Here is a 22442-nt window from a genome sequence, read left to right as displayed (position 1 = left end):
GGCCTTGTGGCCCTGCTGTGCAGCACTGCTGAGGCCTGGGTGGGGGACGGAGCAGGCAGGGCTGGCCAGGGCCTTGCCCTAGGAGGAAGCTCACAGCGCTGGCCTGGGGCAGTCAAGGTAAGTGTTTAACAAATAGGACAGGGCTAAGGAGGAAATTCTCCCTCACTAACCCACAGGCCTGCTCTGGCTATTTTTGAAATGGCTCTCCTTCCTGCCCAGGTGTATGTCTGGACCAAGATTCTCATGTTTCTTGCTTTCTGTCATAGTTTGGAAGATAGGCATGTACCATTATGCCCTACTTCTGTTCACATGAAGTCTCATGGTCTTTTCTGCCCAGGCTGGCCTGGAACCACAATCCTCCTGATCTCAGCCTGCCTAGTAGCAAGGATTACAGGTGTGTTCACAGGTGTCTGGCTCAGGTCTCTTTTCTTTACCTTCCCAATAAGATTATAGATTGGATTGTCAGAACACCTCAATTACTTTTTTGTATCACGAATGGTTTCTGACCTTTGATCAGAAAGCCAGAAAATATGATTGTTTTGATAAACCTACTAGGAGAAAAGAGAGACCTCAATCCTGAGTAGAGAGCACAGAAATGTAAGGTTGTTTTAATTTAAAAAATGTACCTACTAGTATTTGTATGACATTTTAAATCTCTAACTTTATAATCTCATAGAATATTTATAATAACTAAATGTAGTATTTTTAACTAAAGAGAAATTGAGATTAATGAAAGTATAAATCTTCCTGAAGGCAACACAGTTATACAGGAGTCTGGTTTACCCTCAGCATCTTCTTTCTTTTTGGAAATGTGGTATCAACTCATTAAGCTTTCCACTCCCCCGCCTTGTTATCAGGGATCTCTGGTGTTCACAAAACCATTCCTCCCATTTCCCATCACACTTCTCTATCCTCACTTCAATTCTCTTCCTCCACAAAAGTCCTTCTGATGTAAATGGCTTTTCTAAGCTGAGAGCCTCCCCCTGACTGGACCTTCCTGCTAGGTTAGATTAAGGTTAAGATCCCCTGTCAGGGCCCCTGGCACTCCTGGGCAGGACACATTCACCATTTGACTACCAATATTTCAAAGACCAACTCTTTCCTCCCCTCTTCTTCCCAGATCACAGAGTCAAATGGAAATGATAAAAAGACAGACGGGAATGAATGAAACTGATTTTCTTCCTCAAGCACTTGCATCAGGCTATGTGATAGCCTTCCCTTCTTCATACCCTCATGTTCCATTTCCTGTTTTGTAATAGGGAGCATAACATGTCAGATCAGGAGACAGGCCCTCTGTTTTTAATTCAATTTTAGAGCCTTTCTGTTATTTATTATCCAGGCCTGAGGACAATGTGAAAATACGAAGATATCGCCTCAGAAAACTGTTATCTTTCACTTCCTTGGCCACTGTAGCCTTGATATGCAAGCAAAAGGAAGATCCGGTATGCTTTTTGTTGTCGTTTTTGTTCTGTTTTGTTTTTATGTTGTTCCTTTAGAATGGAACCTGTGGAACCTATGGAAAAATATTAGCTGAGCAAATCTGATGGTCGTAAGACTCCACCACTCAGAGAGTTTATCATTGCAAGATGAGGGGAGAGTTTTGAGTACTATACTGTTTTACATTGTTTGTATTCTTAACCATGCATTTGATTACTATATATTCATAAGCCATTAGTTAAATTTATAGATCGTAAGAAAAATTGACATCGAAACATGAGAATTTCACACAAAAATTAACTTGAAATTAAAGATAGTAACTGTGAAAAGCCTAGGAAAAAGGTAGAGAAGGAGTATATTTATCATGACATATTGGTCACAATTGTTTCCTTTTTTATATATAAGTGTAACATTTAAGGATGTAGTAAAAAATGTACTCTTTTTTTTTTGTTGGTCATGGGACTTGAACTCTGGGCCTACGCATTGTCCCTGAGCTCTTCAGTTCAAGGCTACCATCCCACCCCTTGAGCCACAGTGCTACTTCCAGTTTTCTGGTGATTAATTGAAGATACGAATTTCATGGACTTTAGTGCTCCTTTGAACCACAAACCTCAGATCTCAGCCTCCTGAGTAGCTAGAATTACAGGCGTGAGCCACAGGGCCTGGCTCAAAAGTGAATTCTTGTTGTTACTCCTTCAAAAACCCTACACATACACACAGACAGACAGACACACACACACACACACACACACTACATATATATATATAGTCTATTCACTAAAGTGTTTATACTTTGCATATATACTGTAGTATATATATACATAAATATGTATATACACACTAATTTATACCTATACTTTAATATATATAAGCTTTATAAAACGTATATATACTATATACAATATATAATACATATAATATATATTATGTATATTTATACTCAGAACCAATCCATGAACTATTATATAGAACACTGAGATGTTTTTAACACTTAATCAAATACTTGCAAAGTAAGCATGATTTTAAAAGAATGAAGAAAACGTAATGAAAGTTGTGACCTACATCAGGATACATGTTGAATTGAAATCTCTGTATGTAAGTATTTAAAGATAATAAAAAGTAAACTAAGTTATAAAAAATAAAAGTTGGTTTTTTTCTAGACTCTATATCAGGAAAAAAATCAAAATTGTGTTATATACTTTTGGATATAGCAAAAAGTCATTTTCAATCTGCATTTCAATATAGACTTTCATTATAAAAATTAAGTATGATATATAAAGTATTATTTTGGATGTGTCCATCAATCATATCCTTTCTTTCATGACTAATTTAAACTTAATTCGATAATGTAAAGTATTTACATAATGTAGACTAGTCAGTTTTGTCTTTTTAGACTTGTATTATGGATGTAATTAAACACCAATAAAACCAACTTAATTAACAATTTTAACATACTGACATACAGTAATGTAGTTTATGAGAATAACTTACTTTGTATTGTACAAAAACATAGACTGCAAGAATTATTTTCAAAATTCCTAAGGGAATTCTTGTTAGATAGCATGATGACATGGTATGTCATTTTAGAATTCCTAAACTGACCATGTGAAAGGGTGTCAATGTATGGGAATTAATGTACCATCTATCTGGCAAATATCATGTAACCCTTCTATTAATTACAATAAAAAAAAGAATTCCTAGACTGAGAAAACAAGATCTGTTTAGAAAAATCTAAAGTTATACAAACAATTCCAAGATCTTAGCATGCTATAATTCTAGTCAGCCTATTTCTGACTCATAGGCCATTACTGTGCAACAACGTACTTGCTAATCACCTCACTGAGACCAAAAGACTCACTAAGCCAAATTATGACTTCACAGACTCATAAACAAAATTAAATATTTGTTGTTTTTAAAAACTGAATTTTAATGTGGTTTGCTGCACAGCATAATTAAAGGAAAATAGACTGGCACAACCATAGTGGATTGTGTTGTTTGCAACTGAGAGCCTTTACTCATAGTTTCTTTTAGTTCTTCTCATTAACCTAGAAACTCCAGAGCAATTTGCTCCCTAAATAGTCTTAAGGCTTAAACTACAAGTTTAAACACTGTGATACGTTCAGGGGGATTGAGCTATGGTAGAAAACATTACCATACCTGATCCATACGGATTTGAGAATTTTACAGTCTGTGATATGTAACAAGGAGAAAATCAATAAGGCAACAGACAAGAAAAATAGGTTTATAAATCATAGATTTGGGTCATAATGTAGCCAGATTGTTCATAGTATCTAAGCATTGCTCCATGCCTTATTGAGATAGGCTGCCTTTGCAATGTCAGGGACACCTTACATGAATTCCCCACTGATGATGGCTCCATTTCCAGGAAAGAGTGCCATCATAACACTCAGAAAGCTAGAGTTCCTGTGTATAGGTGTTTAGCAATGTCATCACCAAGACCACCAGAGCTTGATCTACACTCTGCCATAGCCAAAGAATCTTCATTTCACAACTCTGTAGAGCTCCACAACTACTTGAGTCAGTGTGTGTTCTACTGATCATATCTCAAACCTCTTGGGGTGGAAAATGCTTTCACAAGCAGATGAAGCATGCTCAGTGTATAGTTCTGGCAACAGAAAATGAGCTAATTAGCTTTCTATTACTATGACAAAATGCCTGAGATAATCAACTTAAAAAGAAGAAAGATTTAGTGTGGTTCTTGGTTTCAGCAGTTCCATCCCATGGTGAACAGACTTTTTTCTTTTTGGGCTTCTGATAAGGCTGAATGGCAGAGAGACTGATGTTGTGAAGCAAGCTGCTAACCTTGTGGCAACCTGCAAGCAAAGAGGAAGAAGAGATTGGCATCCTATAGTCTCCTTGAGGGGAACTCCCCAAGCCCTGGCCCCATAATGGCCTAAAACATTCCATTAGGCCCCATCTCTTGAAGGTTTCCATCACCACCCAAGAGCACCAATCTGGGAAACAAACATTTAAGACATAGGCCTTTAGGAAACATTTAAGATTCAAACTGGAGCTGACTGTCAGAATTAACACAGAAGGTAGTTAAAAATCCTTTCAGTAGGACAAAGTTGCCTTTTTCCTGGCTGGGAGAGAAGAGAAAGATGAACAGGGCAACTTAGAAGGAAATAAATAGAATCATTGAAAGAGACAAGGAAGATCTCAAACCGAAAGGATAGATGAAAAAGTGAACAGGTTACTTTTAAATCCATCCCTGGGCTCAGTTAATATTTACCATTTATAACTTCACCTCCTTTTTTAAGAACAGAGAGCCCTGCCTCCCCAACGGCATCTAAAAAGCCAAATCATGAGCATCTCTCTCTACTGAGACAACTACTGCTAGCTCTCCCACTACTCCAGAAGGCCGGGGAGATCATGATGGAGAAGCTCTTTGTGGGGACCCTGCTCATCTCTGTCCTCACAGGGGTCGTGATACAAACAGGTAGGTCTGGTGCCCAGCTGGGAAATTCTTTCCAGGTCTCTCCAGGACCTGGAACTACTGCAAAATACCTTCCTTTCAGCTTGGTGGTATCAAAGTGACCTATTGCAGTCTGAGATTTGACCTCAAAACCAAGCAGCTTAAAACAACAACCATTCACCATCTCATATTTTTCTGTGGGTCAGAACACCGCATGAGGCTGAGCTAATACCGAAGATTCAGTGTCTCTCGTGAATTTGCAGCCAGTGGAGCCAGTGCTCCAGGAAAACAGGATCTGCTCTCAAGCCTACCTGTGTGACTAGTCTGGATTGCCGCTTGACGTTCAGCTGAGGGCCTCTGTTTCTCAGTGCCTGTTGGCTACAACTGCCTCTTAGCTTCTTGTCTTCTATAGAACAGCTCATGACATGCAGCTGACTTCTCCAGGAAAGTGTGCCACGGAAGATCCACAACCTCTGCGTAGCCAGATTGTAGATATCACATACCTTATTCTTCAGAAGTGAGTCAGCCCATACCCACAGGGAGAATTATTTTTGGATACAGTTTGTAAACCACCACAGACGTTGATAAACAAGGATATGCCTGATAGAAGAAAGTCCCAGGACCAGAGACAGGAGGAAGGGCTCTATTGGTTATGTGGGAACATTATTGCTTCTCACCTGTGAGGCTAGAAAGGAATGGGAAAGGTGACAGTTTCTAGAAAAGAATGTCGAGTTGGAGTGGGATCTCTCTGATCCTTCTTAAGCATTTCATCTGGGTAACATAAAAGGAAGTAAGAAATCTTAGAAATGGGCTGGCCTTCAGATTTTCTCTAAAACAATTGAAGGACGGGGCCGGGAGTTTGGCCTAGTGGTTAAAGTGCCTGCCTAGCATGCATGAAGACCGGGGTTCGATTCCTTGGTACCACATACATAGAAAAAAGCCGGAAGTGGTGCTGAGGCTCAAGTGGTAGAGCTCTAGCCTTGAGAAAGTCCAAGGACAGTGCTCAGGCCCTGAGCTCAAGCCCAGGACTGGCAAAAAAAACCAAACAAACAAACAATTGAAGGAGCCTTGTGAGGTGGTTGAACTCTAAGCCTCACTTTCTCCATCTACACAGTGGAATCACACGCGATATCTACCTAGCAAAGTGTTGTTAGGTGGATAGGTGAGTTCAATGAAAGGCAAAATGTACTGAGGTGATAGTGTTAGGCGATATTACTTTTTCATAACCAGCCAACAGTGTAAGTGTTTGACATTCCTCTTTGCTTCCTCTTTTTCTCACAACCACTAAGGACAACTTCATCTCAACTTTGAGACATTCACTTCTCTATTTTATTACTATCAGTAATAAGTTATCCAACATCTCATTTTCTGGCTAGTGGTTCTATTTTGCAACAGGTTTGTATAATGACTAGGCGACCCAGCAGGAAGTAATTAGATCACAGGGCATAATTGAGCCTCCTATTTCTCCTTTGTATTGGTGGAAGTCTGAAATTCTCTCCCTCTCCCTCTCCCTCTCCCTCTCCCTCTCCCTCCCCCCTCTCTCTCCCTCTTCCTTCCCCTTTCTGTTTTTGTTTCTCCCTCTCCCTCCTTCCCTCACCTCCTCCCTCAGAGTGCTCTGTTTCTATTCTTTGTCTAGGGTAAGCATTTTTTTTTTAAACAAGCCAGTACCTAAGGAAATGGGAATTCATGCTGTTTTTCTATTTCCTACAATGGAGCAAAACTAGCTCAATTCAAGATTTCATATGATTTCTAGGCTATATCTCCCTTGATTCAGTTAGTCATTATTCTCTAATTTATTTTACAGCATATAGTATTTGTTAAATTTACTTTCCTAAGCAAGAAAAATGGGGGGGGGGGAGTTATAAGGATTACACTCTCCTATTTTCTGGTGAGCCTTTAGAGGAAACGCTAAGTCAGTGATAAGTCATTCTGCATTTGTATTTTGCTGCCAGGGAAACAGTAGGATCCTGGTTGTGCCCTTGAATGCAGGAACTGCCAAAGGGAGAGGGCTGTAGGGGATGGGAGGGTACTGGAACATTCAGAGCTAGGTGGTTCACACATTGTTGCCCACTGTTGGGTTTCTCAGGCTTTGTGCTAACCAGGAGAGATGGCCCATCACAGTGAAGCTGAGGTTCACGATAAGCCATTAAAATTCCATCTACCAGAGTGCCAGCAAGTCACACGAGCAATCCTACTAGCGACTCAGGCAGACTGAGACACAAGGATTTTAAAGCTTGCCCAGTCACAAATGTCTGTGAAGACTTCATCTACAAAATACTCAGCAGTGAACAATGCTGGAGATAGGGCTCAAGTTGATAGAGCACCAAGCCAAATCAACACGAGTATCTGAGTTCAAACCCCAGTACTTCCAAAATATACCTAACCCCAGCCATCAATGTTCTTTAGGAGACATCTCAGGGTCTGGTCAATGGTGGGAGAATATGGAGGAGAATGTGTTTATCCCTTATCATCGGCCAGCAAATCAGCTGTTTCATTTTCTATGACTGGCTTTTCCTCTTTTATCCAGGTGCAGTCTGTAAGTCAGCTGTGGGTGGGATTGAAAAAGGGCTGCTTTAATTTACTTTTATAATGGGACAACTGAACCAAGACGTGGCTTTAATCCTGGCATTTGTGCTGAGAGTCACTGAGGAAATGCACTTAAAGGCGCTCCATCGGCCGCCTTGTGTACTGTAAGGAGGCAACTTGAGTCCACAGGAAGAGAAATCAAACCACAGAGTTGATAGAATTTTTTTTAAATCACATTGTCTTTTCTCCAGACATGACAGGGAAGGTGTTTATCGTCCCCCAAGAATCAGCTAGAGACCACGTGTCACTGATCCCCCTGGTGCAGAAGCCTCTGCAGAACTTCACCTTGTGTCTGAAGGCTTTCAGGGACCTCACCCGTCCATACAGCCTCTTCTCCTGCAGCACACCATCCAAGGACAACAAGCTGCTTCTCTTTGTCAACAAAATGGGAGAGTACCTGCTGACTACTGGGAATTCCGGGGTCACATTCAAGGTCCCAGAGACTCCTTATGTCCCTGTCCATGTTTGTGTGACCTGGGAATCTGCCTCTGGGATTGCTGAATTCTGGGTGAATGGAAAGCCCTTGGGGAGAAAGGGTTTGAGGAAGGGCTACTCACTGGGGGCTCACGCAAAGATCATCTCGGGACAAGAACAGGATTCCTTTGGGGGAGGTTTCGATGTAAAACAGTCCTTCGTTGGAGAGATATGGGACCACGTGCTGCCCCTGAAAGAGATGTGTAAATGGTGTTACAGTGGTAATATCCTGAACTGGCAGGCCCTGAGTCATGAAGAAAGTGGCTATGTGGTGACCAAGCCCAAGCTGTGGTCTTAGGCTTCATTCTCCTTCTCCTCCACCGCTCCCTCTTCCACCTCCTTTTCCTCCTCCTCCCCCTCCTCCTCCTTCTTCTTGTGGTGGGACTTGAACTCTAGGCCTGGGCACCACTTCCCCATTGATTTTCTTCTGGCTCTTTAGGATGGTGTAAACTGCATTCCCCCCACCAAAAAAAATATAAAAAATCAGCTTGATATCTACAGAAATTATTATCACAGAAAAGTAAACTTTGGTTGAATTGTACCATAATTATTCTCAGTACAAACCCATAAGAACTCAGGGGAAGCACACTTTTAGTAATGGACACTGATTTCTTTATTTACTGTTAAGTAGTTGTACAAAGGGGTTTCAGTTTAACATGTCAGGTGTTTTGTTTGTTTGCTTGCTTGCTTGCTTATTTATTTATTTATTTATTTATTTTTGCTAGTCCTGGGGCTAGAACTCAGGGCCTGGGCATTGTCTTTGAACTTTCTCAAGGCTAGCACTCTACCATTTGAGCAACAGCATCACTTATGGCCTTTTCGTGTTTGTGGTACTGAGGAATGGAACCCAGGGCTTCATGCATGCTAGGAAGCACTCTATTACTAGGCCACATTCTTGGCCCAATATGTTAGGGGTGTGTGTGTGTGTGTGTGTGTGTATTTGTGTGAGAGTGTGTGTGTGTGTGTGTAGATTGATCCTGGGACTTGAACTCAGAAACTGGGCCCTGTCCTTGAGATTTTTTTTTTCTTAAAGGCCAGAACTCTACCACTTGAGCCACAGAATCACTTCCAGCTTTTTCTGAGTTCTTTATTCGTGATTAGAGTCTCATGGACATTCCTGCTCTAGTGGCTTGAAACTGCCACCTGAGATCTCAACCTCTTGAGTATCTAGGTTTATAGGTCTGAGCCACCAGTGCCTGGCCAAGATGTCAGTTTTTAGATTGCAACAAATCTTGATCAGTGTAACCCCTTTGACCATTCTGCCCCACCCATCTCCACAATGTATCTGGTTCCCTTTTGACATACGTCCACTGACTATTGTGACCGTGCAGCTGTGGGAAGTCCTATGGGGTTCTGTGTGCTCAGATTCAGCAAGTCATCAAAATGATGTGTCTTCTGGGACAAGACTTTAGGGATGGATTCTTTTAGAGTGTGGGACCTCCAAAAGGAAAATCTCAAAGGGGGCTTTCTTAAGAGTAAGGCTGTGAAAATGTACCCATCTCAGAAAAGATCAGAATTATCCTTAGGGAATCACAGATAAAGGCAAAGGTAAGCCCTGGCTATTCTTTATTCCCACTCTCAAGTTGTTTTCTTGGAAGTAGAGCAGTCCTGAGGAAGCAAATCTTTTATGCTTCTAGCATCTATAAATATAGACTCTTCTTGTCTGTTTTCCCATCATGGAATCCCAGGACCCCAATTTATTTTCAATAGTGATATTTTGACAATCTATTAGGTAGGAGATATATATATTTTTCCACCAGTCTTTTATAGACTAGAAAATATTTGGCAAATTGTGTGTCTTTTTCCCCCCTCCATGCCATATAGTTTCCAAATTTTTAATTTTTAATAAAAAGCAATGTAACTTTAAAGCAGTAAGAGTCCTTAGACTCTCAGACTCTTGTATGGAAAAGTGTTCAGGTCTCAAGTTTAAATTAAATGCCTCACGATTCACACAATATAGGATCATCTGTCACATTGAAGCAAGTGTAAAGAAAGCTGAGCAATAGGTCATGTTCTATATAGACAAGAAGGAAAAACCATAGGATAATGTTCATATCAGACATAGCCAAAGTTAGTTCCAAGGTGGCATTAATAAAATTAATTTTAAAATATCTTTGGCTATCCCTGTGGTCATAAATATAAAATAATTTATCCTAGAAAGCACATGTAGGTACAGTGTAATTCAGAGTGAGATGTGGACAAATTACTTACTAATACTGAATGAAAATCCAGATTTTGTGGGCTAGTAGTTCTTATGTGAACCTCAACAAAATTGGGGGAAAATATTTATGAGTCTCCAAGGCAGGTGAGAATGTTTAGAGCTGCTGGTATTTCTTATGGGATGTCAGGGTCTGTTGCCCTTGTCACTGCCTAAAGAAGAAAGTGTTAAGAGTGAAAAGGTAGCTTTGACTGTGTTTCTGAAGTACCCTGTGTACCAGTCATATCCTCTTTGATCTTCCAGATATGTAAGTTGATCTTTCAACACGTGCTCCAAATAGGCACTATTCAGCCCAATTCTCTGCCATAAACCACTCAATGTCAATCAGCTACCCCTTTGCTTATGATTTTTACCCCCTTCCCTTTATGTGACTGGCATCTAGTCATCACTATAGTGGTAGCCAATGAGACTAATAGGCAGTCTAGAAGATTGATGATTCAAATCAAGATGGTGTAGATAGGTCACTGTCAGAATACTTGCCCCACATGCATAAGGCACTGGAGTTTGATCCCCATCACCACAGAAATTTCATTAAAAAATTTGAATACTCTTTTTGAAATCAAATTATGACATTAACCTTTAATACATTCAACTGGCATTCTTCAATGCAACCTTACCACCAAATTTCGCAATGTACTCTAGGTAAAGGATGAATGATAATATCTAACATTTTTGAGCTTAGACAAAGAACCAGATGGACTATGAGAGATGATATGGCAGACCTCTTTTATCTGTGGGAGATAAGTTCCAAGATTGCCAGGGGATGCATAAAACTACAGATAGTACTGACCTGAATATAGCTGTTTGTCCTACATTGCCATAATAAAGTTTTATTTACACCATATATACCAATGGGTGCAGGATATATACAACATAGATACCCTGATAAAAGAGATGGTTTATGTCTCATGTGGGATAAAGCAGGACCATGCTAGATTTCACTATACTGCTCAGAAATGTATACAATTGAACACAGGAATTCTATGTTTCTGGAAACTTACCAGTTAATATTTTCAGAACGCATCTGTTCCTAGGTAACTGAAACTTCAGATCAGGAAAATCTGTTGACTGCCCAACTGCCAAAGCTTCTAGGCAAGAGATTTTTTGCTCATGACACGGTAAAGGGCATCCTTAACCTCTTTGTTCCTCAAAGTATACACCACGGGATTAAGAAGCGGGGTAAAGATGGTGTACGTCACCGAAATCAGCTGGTCCTGATCCCTCCTGTTCTCTGACTTCGGCTTGAGGTAGGCAATGGAGGCACAGCCATAGTGGATGATGACGACTGTGAGGTGGGAGGCACAGGTGGCAAAGGCCTTCTTCCTCCCCTCAGCAGAGGCGATCTTGAGGATGGTGGAGATGATGAGGATGTAAGAGATGAACACCAAACCCATGGGCACCACAATAACCAACGAACTGATGAAAAAATTAATTAGCTCATGTAGGCTGGTATCAGTGCAGGAGAGTTTCATAATGGGACGGATGTCACAGAAATAATGGGCGACCTCCCTGCCACAAAATGGCAGCCTGAACACAGATGAAATCTGAATGATGGCGACCAGCAACCCCATGCTACAGGCCCCCCACACCAGCTGAATACACACCCTCTTGTTCATCATGACTGTGTACCTTAAAGGATTACAGATGGCCACATACCGGTCGTACCCCATTGCTGTGAGCAGAAAGCAGTTGTTGATGGCCAGCATGATAAAGAAGAACATCTGGGTGGCACAGCCAGATAAGGAGATGGTTTGGCTTGACCCTACAAGGCTGCTGAGCATCTGCGGGACGATCACTAATGTGTACACAGTCTCTGAAATGGAAAGCGTGCTAAGAAAGAAGTACATGGGCGTATGAAGGTGACGATCAATGCTGATGATTGTTACAATGATGGCATTGCCAGTCAGCGTTAACAGGTACAAAGTAAGAAATAGCACGAAGAGGGTAAGTTTGTGTTCATGAAAGCTGGAGAAACTTTGGAAAAGAAATTCACTCACCAGTGTGTTGTTTTCTGTCTTCATTGAGTGCCCAATGGCTTTGAGCAGGAGGTTCTAGGAGAAAGAAATGAGAAGTCTGTTCCTCGACAATGCCAGATTAACAGGGGCCATTATGGTTTCTCTGGTTTCTCTACCAGTAAAAGCCAGGAAAACAGGATACAAGGAAAATAAGAAAAAAAACAGGAAAATAAGAATACAAGGTAAGCTATGCCTAAAGTTATGGAAACAGAAACAGGGGTGGCACAAGGTAGAAGAAAATAAAGACACCTAGGGAAGAGTATGGAAAAGATTTCCTGGTGAGTGGAGCTATAGGTGTCAAAGGGAAAGAAGCTAAGCTAAAGAAATAGAGAACAGGTAAACTTGGAAAGAACTTCTTAATATCATAGCTTCATATTTCAGAGAAATGTGCTTAAATCAGAATTTTGATTATCTTCTTTTATAATTTTCCTTTCTGGGTTGGCAAACAAAACAACGTCTGTTCCAACATCACATGTACTTGCTTTCTATGCTTGTCCGTGTATTCCATGAACCCTTTTCACACTATTCAACTGCTTCAAACCCCTGACTTCTTCAAAAGCAAATAATCCTTTTTCTTTAATACTTAACTCAAGTGTCCTGCTCCTCAGAAAGTGTCAGGATGGAATCCAACCTAGTCCAGAGCCCTTTGGCCATGATGTTAATGATGCAGCTACTTGCTTTCGGGCAGTGAGAAATCTCATGCATTTTCTAGCTTGTGCTTAAAAATGAGTGTTCCCAGGTAGTTTGCCCCATAACAAAACTGATTTTCCAATTTCTTTGGAATTACAAACTTGGTAACTATGAAGAAACTTAGTTACTTACCTTTATTCTCTGAGGAGCTACTGAGAATCACAAAGCTCTCATTTTCAAAACTGGTTCAATTATCATCCTCATAGTCTCCTAGCATCTTAAATATTTATACAAAAATATGTACATTTAACATTTTAGCTCTAAGGCTAGAGTGATTTATCTTTTAACACCCTTACCTAAGCATCACCACTACAAAATAGATAAAAAATATTTTCTTGTTGTTTTACTAAAAAGTTAAGTTATTTTCATTTGGAATGAAATTATATTCAGGAAAAAAGGGAAAATAATGAGAAAATTCCAGAACAAATGAAAAGGTTTAGTAACATTCTATCTAGACAAATTGATGGAATATTAGTATGTCAGTGCTCTCTACCCATTCCTGCAACCTTAATATTCCTAGTTCCAATTGCTTATTTTAAGGAGTCAGAATTATATCTTAGCATGCATGTTCAAAGAGCTTCTTTTGATATTTGTTTTTAAGAGAACAGAATTAATCTAAGTTAATAAAGGAATAATGAAATTAACTCTAGCACATCCATGTTATAGGAGCTAAGTGGCCATCACAACTCTATGAAAAGCTGACATAGACAAATAAGATTGATGGAAGGTAGCTATGCAGATTATAGTCTACTACAGTTTTGTAAAAGGAAAAAGGGAAAAAGCAAAGAAAAGAAGAAATTACCAGAGGAAAGAAACATCCAATGACACAAAGGCCATTTAAGAAGTTAATATATCAAAATGCTAAAAATACTTTTTTCTGACTAATATATGGAAAATCTGAACACAGTGTTTCCTTTATGTTCTCTATATAATGCACATTTTCATACTTAATCATTCCCTCATGAACACAAAAAACAAAGTTGCAGATATTTCTCCAAAGTGGAAATACATCATTAGCTCAAGGGCTGAGAGAAAAGGAACAAATAGTATGTTAATTTACCTTGGAGAAAAGAGGGCTGACAGTGTAATTCATGAGAAAATTAAAGCCTCTGAAAAGGCAGTATATAAAAATTTTGAGCACCCAAGGTCCAGATCCAGGGGAAATAAACTTCAAGTTCTAAAGTTTGTAGCTAGTAAAATGAAAGACTATAAAGAGTTCTGGCAGTCAAAATTAGCAAGTAAGATAATTATCAGAGTCACAGATATTAATAGAATAATAACAACAATAAAAACCCTTAGCAACCAAGAGGAGTAAAAATTTAAGATAACATTAAAAATTGAATTAAAAAAATTTATGATGAACCAGATACTATTAGTTAGGACTTATGCTATTATATTTCAAATATGGGATGGATGCAAGTAGTTGAATGAAAGCAAACTTTGAAATTACCTTCCTATGATTTTGAAGAAGAGAAAAATACAAGATAGTTTTCAAATATGAAGAGAAGTAGAGTGCCAAATCTGTGCTAATTTCCTTTGCAGCTGTAAGGATTAAGAGTCCTTTCCCATTCCTGCATAACCAGAATATGATGTATTATTGAATAAGGTAAAACAAATATTTAGGTAACTGGAATATCAACCCTGCCTACACTTAGGGGATAAAAATAAATACATATGTTCAGTCATGGAAAAGAGGGATGGAGCGTACACATCCCTGCACTTCTGTTGCCTCTCTCATCATCCCACAGGAAAAAGATGACAGGAGCAGATGAGTGCTAACACTGGAACCGTAGGATGGTGAGAGTCAAAGCAAAATGTCAGCCTCTTTCTGGGGAATCCCAGTTACCAAGAACACAGTTTATTTAATTCTAATTCCTGTTCCCTGTTCGGCTAAAAATACCTCTGAATCCCCCCAAATAAAAAATAAAACACTTCAAAATATTTCCTTCTAGAGAAATGATTTTCTTCCTAGACCTAGAAACCAATTCTGGGCAAGAAGTTAATCTTATTCATTTTATTATGTAAGTCATTCCAGTGGGAAGCATGGTGCAAAGGAAAGCCTGTGCTTGGTGGTTTTGAGTTCATCAAATAGAACCAAGTCTCAGGACTCTAGATTTGGGAAGTAATTTGAAAAGCACAGCAATCCTCAAAAATAGTCCCCCAAATCCTGCATCAGGGCCTCTGATGATTGCACATTCATTATCTCACATGTTAGTATAATCTTCTTCCTTTTTTGGTAAAATACTAAGTTTTCATAGAAAAATCAAGCCAGGCTTTTCAGATTGTAAGAGTGCTCATTGTAGATGCGGGGAGGAACCACGTGAGCAGAAAACATACTTTTCTCCTTCTTTACATTCCCTGGTCTACAAGTAATGAGTTTGCTTTTGTTGTTGGGTAAATTGTCTCAAAATTTTCTATGGATTGACCATGCACATTCCAATATCGTTTCATTGCTACACAGATGGAAATAGAACATACCAATTCATGTATAGGTTTCTTTTTTCCCCTGAAGATTGTGTCTTGAATACTTTCTGTATTTGTATTGTATATCTCACGCCTTTTAGTTCCAGTGGTGCATTCAATTTCATTACACATACAATTCTATGATACGCATGTCCAATTATGAATTTTATCCTTAGTTACCTTTTGTTCTTAGAATGTTACTTTGCTCTGCTGCAACATCTGTCTCCTTGCAACTTCTCACCTCCCACATCATTTCACCTTCTACTCTTCTCCAACGCAATAGTGTTTCAAATACCAGAGGGCATTTCATCACTGCTCAACTAGATATCCTTTCCACCCAGTACCACAACATGAAGAGCATGGGCAAAGTCAACACTACTGAACAGGAGACTCAACCAATCCTGAATGGAAAACCTCTACAGAGAAAAGAGTAAAGATTTGGACAACACGCATGACATTCCACTTCAACTTACTCCTGCCAATAAACCCTTGTTGCTTCCGACCTTGGCGAAAGGAAGAAGGAGGCAGTTTCCAGACAGTAAACTTTACAACACATTTAAGAAGCTGAGTGGATTCACTGGGCACAGGTGAGAATTTTTGTGGTGAAGGAGCATTGACAATGGAAGCTACAAAGCGAGGGAAATCCAGCCCCCTCCACTATCCAAAACAACCTCCCATGTTTGTTATGTTCATGAAGTCCAGGAGTATATTGTTTCCTGAGGCCTGGGAAGTGGCCTGATGAAGGGGCTGGAGGAGAGACAGCAATTTTTAAGCTGAAAATTTCAGGAACTTTGTTTATTTTCTCCAAACAAGAAGTGACTCCCTGTGCCCCAAATCCCTTGGGACCGTGCTATTGAGAATTGCTCTGTGATAGTTAGAGGTGAAAATGATACCAACTCTAAGAACTGGTCTCATGGGCTTCATTAGGAACTTTGGAAACGGATGAAAGAGATGCTTTCATTTGTTTACTGATTTGGAGGAATTGTTTGGGCTTTGGCTATCAATACTACAAGTAAGCAAGTAAATTATGAGTACCATATGCACTGCATTTTAATCTCAGAATTACAAATGCACCTGGGTTTCTAAGAACTTTATTTGAATAAGTAAGATTGGGGCAAGCAAGCAAATGATGAGCTGGGTTAAAGCCATCTCTGGTGTAGCTTCAGTCCTCAGCCAATATTTCAAGAACATGTCCACTTTACTGTACTGTTTAGGCAAGATCCTCTCATCTCACACTTGAAAAGAGTGGAAGACACCATCAGACCCTTTCCCTCCCTGTACTCCCCTTGTTTCACATTCTGATCTGGAGAGGGTAAAACAGTATAGATCCCCTAGAAATTTAGTTTCTAGTTCCATTTGACCCTCACCCCAAGATACTGCCTGTCTCAGGAGGCTTATATGAGAAACAGCTCTCCCCATAAATGGGTACTGCCGTGAGGATTTTCTGTCCAGATGCAGAAGTTTACTTCTGAAACACTATTTCCTCTCTGATTTTCAAAACGAATGCATACTGAGTACAGAAAACAGCAAAAGGAAAATAAGATCCCATAAGTCACTTGTTATCACTAACTTAGGAATCAACTATCACTAACATTTTGGTAAAGAGTTTAAATACATTTTTCTTATGAGTTTATATACATGTACTAGTTTACAAGCATATGGATTTGTGTTTGTGGAAAAGAAAACAACACAGGGGGCCATTAGTACTTCTGAAGTTGCTAGGGTTTGAATGGGTCCTTCAAAGTGCATGTGCTGATAACTCAGTCTCTGAATTTGTATTAATTTATTTATTGGTGGGCTCTTTGGAAGGTAATTAGCATTTTAAGTTAGGTCACGAGGATGGAAAACTTCCGATGGTATTACTGGCTTTATAAGGAGGGGAAAGGAGACCAGAGCTAGAACACTTTTACTGTCTTGCCCTCTCTGGCCTCTTACATTTCGATGAAGTGTAAAGGTCCTCACCAGATGATAGCACTATGTTCTTGAAATTCCCCAGATCCAGAAACAAGAGCTAAGTAAACCTTAAAAACAAGATCCAGTCTCTGATACTCTGTTATACTAACAGAAAATTGACTGAAGATCATAGTCCCTCTCCTTTTTCACACATATCTGGTGTTGTACTACTCAAGTCAGGCCTCCAGTTCTCCCTTCACCCTTATAACAATATGAGAGAATGCTACACAAACTTCTTCACACCTAGTTTGGCTTTTCTCTTAATGTGAATCCTTCTCATATCAATAAACAGTTTTCTACATTACAATTTTGAAAAGAGTCTTCTTTGTTCCTTTTTTTTTTTTGGTTATTATGCTATGATTTGAATCCCGATTCAAATGAGTACCACACATTGCATTTCATTGGGAAGACTTTAAAGTCTCTTTTGTTCTAGACTAAGGCTTCTCGAACAGTGGTACTGTTGGCACTCGGGCACTGATAACTCTCTGATGACTGTATGTTAATGGGAGTGGTGATGGCAGGTTGTACTCTGTATTTCAATATGTTTAGCAAGATACATGATTTTGCTCATGAGATATCTTATGCCTGTGATTTCCTTCCTGTTTTTATCACTGCACTGGAGAAAACCTAACTCTGTATGCATGTGTACCAGTGCTCTGTGTGTGTGTGTGTGTGTGTGTGTGTGTGTGTGTGTGTGTGTGTGTGTATACCAGTGTTAGGCACTGACCCTTAGCTCATTTTGTTCAAGGCTAGCCCTCTAACACTTAAGCTACAGTTTCACTTCTATTTGTTTTGATGATTAATTGGAGATAAGAATCTTGCAGGTTTGTCTTTCTGGGTTAGCTTTGAACCACGATCATCAACCTCCTAAGTAGTTATGATTACAGGTATGAATGAATGGTAGCCCAGCTTGGAGGAAACAAAAATAAATGTCTTTTGTCTCTTTATAGGACCAAAGATTCCACGGAGGCCAAAATTATTCTATGACACTAATGGTCAATTTTATTTCATTGATAAATTAGAAACCAAATCACTCTCAAATTCTAGATGACATTTATTTATTGTGTCATTAATGTCATCTCCTCTATATTTCTTGGAAGTTAATTCTAAAGGCTTAATTAGATGCAGGGTAAATTTATTAAGTTACATGATATTAGACACACTATAAGCTGTTTATGAGTATACCAAACTGTGGACTGCATTACATTGTGTCTAGAAACACATAGTCATTTAGTACATGAGCAGTTTTGTAACTAGCAAGCTGCATATGTGATGGAGTCACAGAAGACTACATCACCTAGTATCTCATGGCCATCTTAGTTTGTGCAAACACCTCATTTCATCACGTTGAAATATCTTTCAGGATATATCCCTGTCATTATGCTGTATTTCCACTTAATTAAATTTATAGTTAAATACCGTGTGGTTAGAACAGTAGAAAGAGGATTGCAAAAACCATACCTTTCACATATTTTACATATTCTGAAGAGGGCTGACAGGCCATCAGTCATAAAGGAAAATATTCTATAATACCAATTACCAGTAGAATTAGCTAAAGCATATGTCCTGGGGATTGGTTTTCCTAAGTACAGATGCAAAGACAAAATTGGTGAGTCCCACAAAGAATGAACATTCATAGATAAAGAGTTGTCTGGCACTGTTTAGTGATATATATATGCACACAAGTAAGTATACACACAGGTGCATAAATATTTACCTCTAAGGAAAGTAAGAATAGCTTATTATATTGCAACATCTTGATAGAACAATCAATGAGTTAATTGCTCATTTATCCCTCTAATGAACATTTATTGAAGAGTTACACATGCTTTACCCCATGATAAGCACCAGGTAAGGTAAGGGGCAATGAATCAAATTCATATAGTCACTGACTTCGATGAGGACTCAGATAAGGAAAGATGCCAACTTCATATGCTGTGATACATGTTCTCATAGGTAAGAATAAGGTAATATAAGAGTAATAAGTAACTTTTGGGGATACATGTAGACATACAAATTGCTAGGACATACTTCTACTAGGATGACCAATTTAGCATATTTACTATTAAAAAATTAATATATTACTATTCTGAGCTATTGTGAATTGTGTAATGTTTCAAATGCTGGTCAGCTTCACAGAATTTCCCACTGAACTTTTGGCCTTTTCATGGTGGAGACACACAGTGTGACTTAGGGAGTCTACACTAAAATATTCCTAATTCCTAAATTCACTGGGCTTCTCATTGCTTTTTTCTCTTTGATGTCAAATTCACTCAAGACAGTTCCTTTCTTCCCATCTTGAAACTCTCTTCAGTCTTCATTGTGTGCCATTGCTACATCCATGCTTTCCACTGGAAAGGAGCTGGCAGGTGTGGGCATTTAGAATACAGTGTGAATGTCTCGATCTGTTCTGCGAAGGGAAGCATGAGTGCCATTGAATCTGATGATGTTGTGAATTCAGAAATGTCAAGAGAGTATCTTTGCCCCATCATTTCAACAAGTGTCTAGAGTAAATAACCAAAGTAACCACCTGCTCACTCTCCATTGCTCCACTCTGATTTAATTCCCTGCTCATTATTCTGTTTGTTGATACATATATTCTTTTCTTTATTGCTTCTTTTTCTCCTTGGACTACAGAGTTCTTAAGAGCTCTTGGCCTTTTGTTCTTTCCTCAGTCTTCAGTCTTCCCCCAATGCAGCAACAAAAACACCAACCACTACCAAACCAAGAGCCTCATCATTCAGTTCTGTGTTTGCCATAGATTAATTGCTCAGATATAGCTCCAAATACAAAGTATTCTGTGGGGTTCAGGTGCCCCATTCCCTACAATGAAGACTTCAAATTAATTACAGCTAAAGTTCTTTCCATTGCAAACACTGATGACATTTTCAAGACATGATAAAAAAACAACAACGGATTAGGAAACTGGGGATAACTGGAATAACTTCCCCACCCCCGGCACTTTTAACAAATATCCCATGCTTACATCACCCCTACTACCTTTAGCTATGCAGCTTCCAACTCCTTTCTTTCTTCAACTTCCCCTGGCAAATCTGTCACCACCTCCTACTGCTTTTCCTTTTCATCTCTGTCAGCTTTGAGACACAGGCACAGAAGGCAAGGTTCCTATGTGTCCTGTACTGTCAGCCTGGAGGCCAGACTGGAGAATAAAACGCTCATCTAGCAGACATCAGGTGTAGTACTTTTGGGGGCACTCTCATAAGGCCATATTGTCTAAGGAACTAGCCTCTTGAACTCTTACAGCCCTCATTGCCAGAAAATATCTCCATGTCAGACCCACAGACAACCTTACAGCACATGTAGTCAAAATTTTCTGTTTCATAGATACACCTGTTTTTGAAAGGAGGCTCAGCTTGTGAGGTAAAAACATGAAGTCATTAACACTTGATATATATTGGGAGGTAAAGGTGGGTGACCACATCACCCATGCTTCTTTCTTCCAACCTCATTCTCTTCTTCACTGAGAGGGCAGAAGTGAGAATGGAGCGGGGGTGGGGGACAGCTCCTCATTTTGTGGTAACTGCAGTCTCTGCATCACTGCCTTGTAAGAGAACATGAGACTGTGATGGTACTCCCTGTGCAAAAGTTATCCTTGAGTAGTAGTTGACTTGTGAGTACAGTGCATCTTGATTCACCCCTTGTTAGTTGTTACCATTTGTTGGATTGAGCATACGTTCTCATTTGCCAGTTAATTGTAAGTATTGTTGTGGGAGTATCTTTGTGGATTCTTCATTGGAGAAGGGGTGTGGCTCAAGTTGAAGAGTACTTACCGATCAAACACAAGTACCTCAATCCCCAGTACCTCAGAAAATAAAAAGGAGCCATCTACCCAAGGTTCCATCAATTTCTGCTTTCCTCAGCCTTGATTGCACGCAGCCCATTTAATAACATTTTGCTATTTGAGTCTCCGTCACTGGGAGAGTGGTCATTTTCAGAGAGATGGGCAAACTGGCTGAAGCTGTTGTCAGTATCTATGGATACGTAACCCATAGGACACATAAGAAGATGTCACTTAAAATGGTGCTGATATAGGCAAAATGCTAGCCTGCTTCTCTCAGATCCTTCACTTCTTCCCGTATTTTTCCCTACCATTAGGTTCTCTGCTGGTATAATGTCATATAAATCTTAGCACCAAAAATGTATACCTGAATTCTTAACTTATTGAAAATGCAATGAATGATTCAGATTTCCAAAATGTTGCAGCAGTACTACTGGAACACCATGCCAGAGCCTTCTTTCTCATGTCTAAAACGTGTGGCCATGCAAACCTCTAAGCTGTAAACCCTGGCTCTGACAGGCACTGCTTCATGGAAAAAGGTTTGTTAGCTGTAGCTACTACATGGGATTCCTCTGAGTACTAGTCGAAATAAAGTATAGTGTTCAGTAGATGGAAAATTAATATTTACTATTGATGTTCTCTGTGATTCCTGTTGGAATAGATCCCAATTTCTTCATCATTACTTCTGCCTTTGTTTGTTGATAAGGATGTTATGTGTAGGAGAATCCCTTTATACCTTATAAAATATGCACTCAAAATATTGTCATGCACATGGTAGCTACTTAATAGGGAAAAATACAATATAATCTGATCCAGTGTTTCTGAGAAGCAAGTTAGTTGTTATATTATTGGCAAATCAAAAATAATGTCGTTCTAACAGAGAAGTTAGTGCACACATGGTTTTTCCTATCATGTTTTTGTTTTGTACTACCAAGGAACAGCAACTGAGCACAAATGTTACTTGTACAATGGGACACAGCAAAGATAGAGTCTCCTACACACTGGCTATTCACCACTAACTTTGCTTGGCTTAATCATTGTTGGGAAACTGAGTCATAAGTGTTGGGAAACATAGAGGGGATAATAGGAGAGAAAGAAGGCTGAGAGCTCAACAGACCAGAATAAGCTTTTTCTAGTTAATTGGACATAAGAGTCTCATGGACTTTCCTGCCTGGGCTAGCTTTGAACCATGAACCTTAGATCTCAGCTGCCTGAGTAGCTAGGATTACAGGCATGGGCCACTGGCATCTGGCAATATTTTTATTTTTTTAGTTTAATTTTTTTACTATACAAATAAATTTGAGTGTTTTTATTTCTCCCTAAAAAGTACATTCTTTGTTTTCTTCCATATTTTGATTTATTGAAACTAAA

At 39.4% G+C, this 22442-nt stretch overlaps 2 protein-coding genes across 2 annotated transcripts; one reads left to right on the top strand and one right to left on the bottom strand.

Annotated features, from left to right (window-relative positions):
- The first annotated feature begins 4833 nt into the window (after nt 1-4833).
- On the top strand, nt 4834-8231 carry LOC150058051 (mucosal pentraxin-like). Its single transcript, XM_090339828.1, has 2 exons — nt 4834-4897; nt 7651-8231. Exons 1-2 carry the CDS (start codon nt 4834-4836, stop codon nt 8229-8231), a joined length of 645 nt encoding a protein of 214 aa, XP_090195954.1.
- Nucleotides 8232-11239: 3008 nt separating this feature from the next.
- Nucleotides 11240-12172, bottom strand: LOC150058050 (olfactory receptor 10J1-like). The gene has a single exon (XM_090339827.1). The coding sequence runs from the start codon at nt 12170-12172 to the stop codon at nt 11240-11242; it is 933 nt and encodes a 310-aa protein (XP_090195953.1).
- Between the last annotated feature and the right edge of the window lie 10270 nt (nt 12173-22442).

Source organism: Megascapheus bottae, chromosome 10, assembly GCF_031878675.1.
Source record: "Megascapheus bottae isolate mThoBot1 chromosome 10, mThoBot2.hap1, whole genome shotgun sequence".
Taxonomy (NCBI): Eukaryota; Metazoa; Chordata; class Mammalia; order Rodentia; family Geomyidae; genus Megascapheus; species Megascapheus bottae.
The sequence above is the reverse complement of the archived record's forward strand: the minus strand, read 5'-3'. Positions and strand labels throughout refer to the sequence as shown.

Excerpts from the sequence above, each read along its gene's own strand:
- LOC150058050 (XM_090339827.1), bottom strand. The coding sequence starts at position 12,172 with ATGAAGACAGAAAACAACACACTGGTGAGTGAATTTCTTTTCCAAAGT.
- LOC150058051 (XM_090339828.1), top strand. The coding sequence starts at position 4,834 with ATGGAGAAGCTCTTTGTGGGGACCCTGCTCATCTCTGTCCTCACAGGG. Across the intron at positions 4,898-7,650 it reads AGGGGTCGTGATACAAACAG|ACATGACAGGGAAGGTGTTT; the intron begins GTAGGTCTGGTG and ends TCTTTTCTCCAG.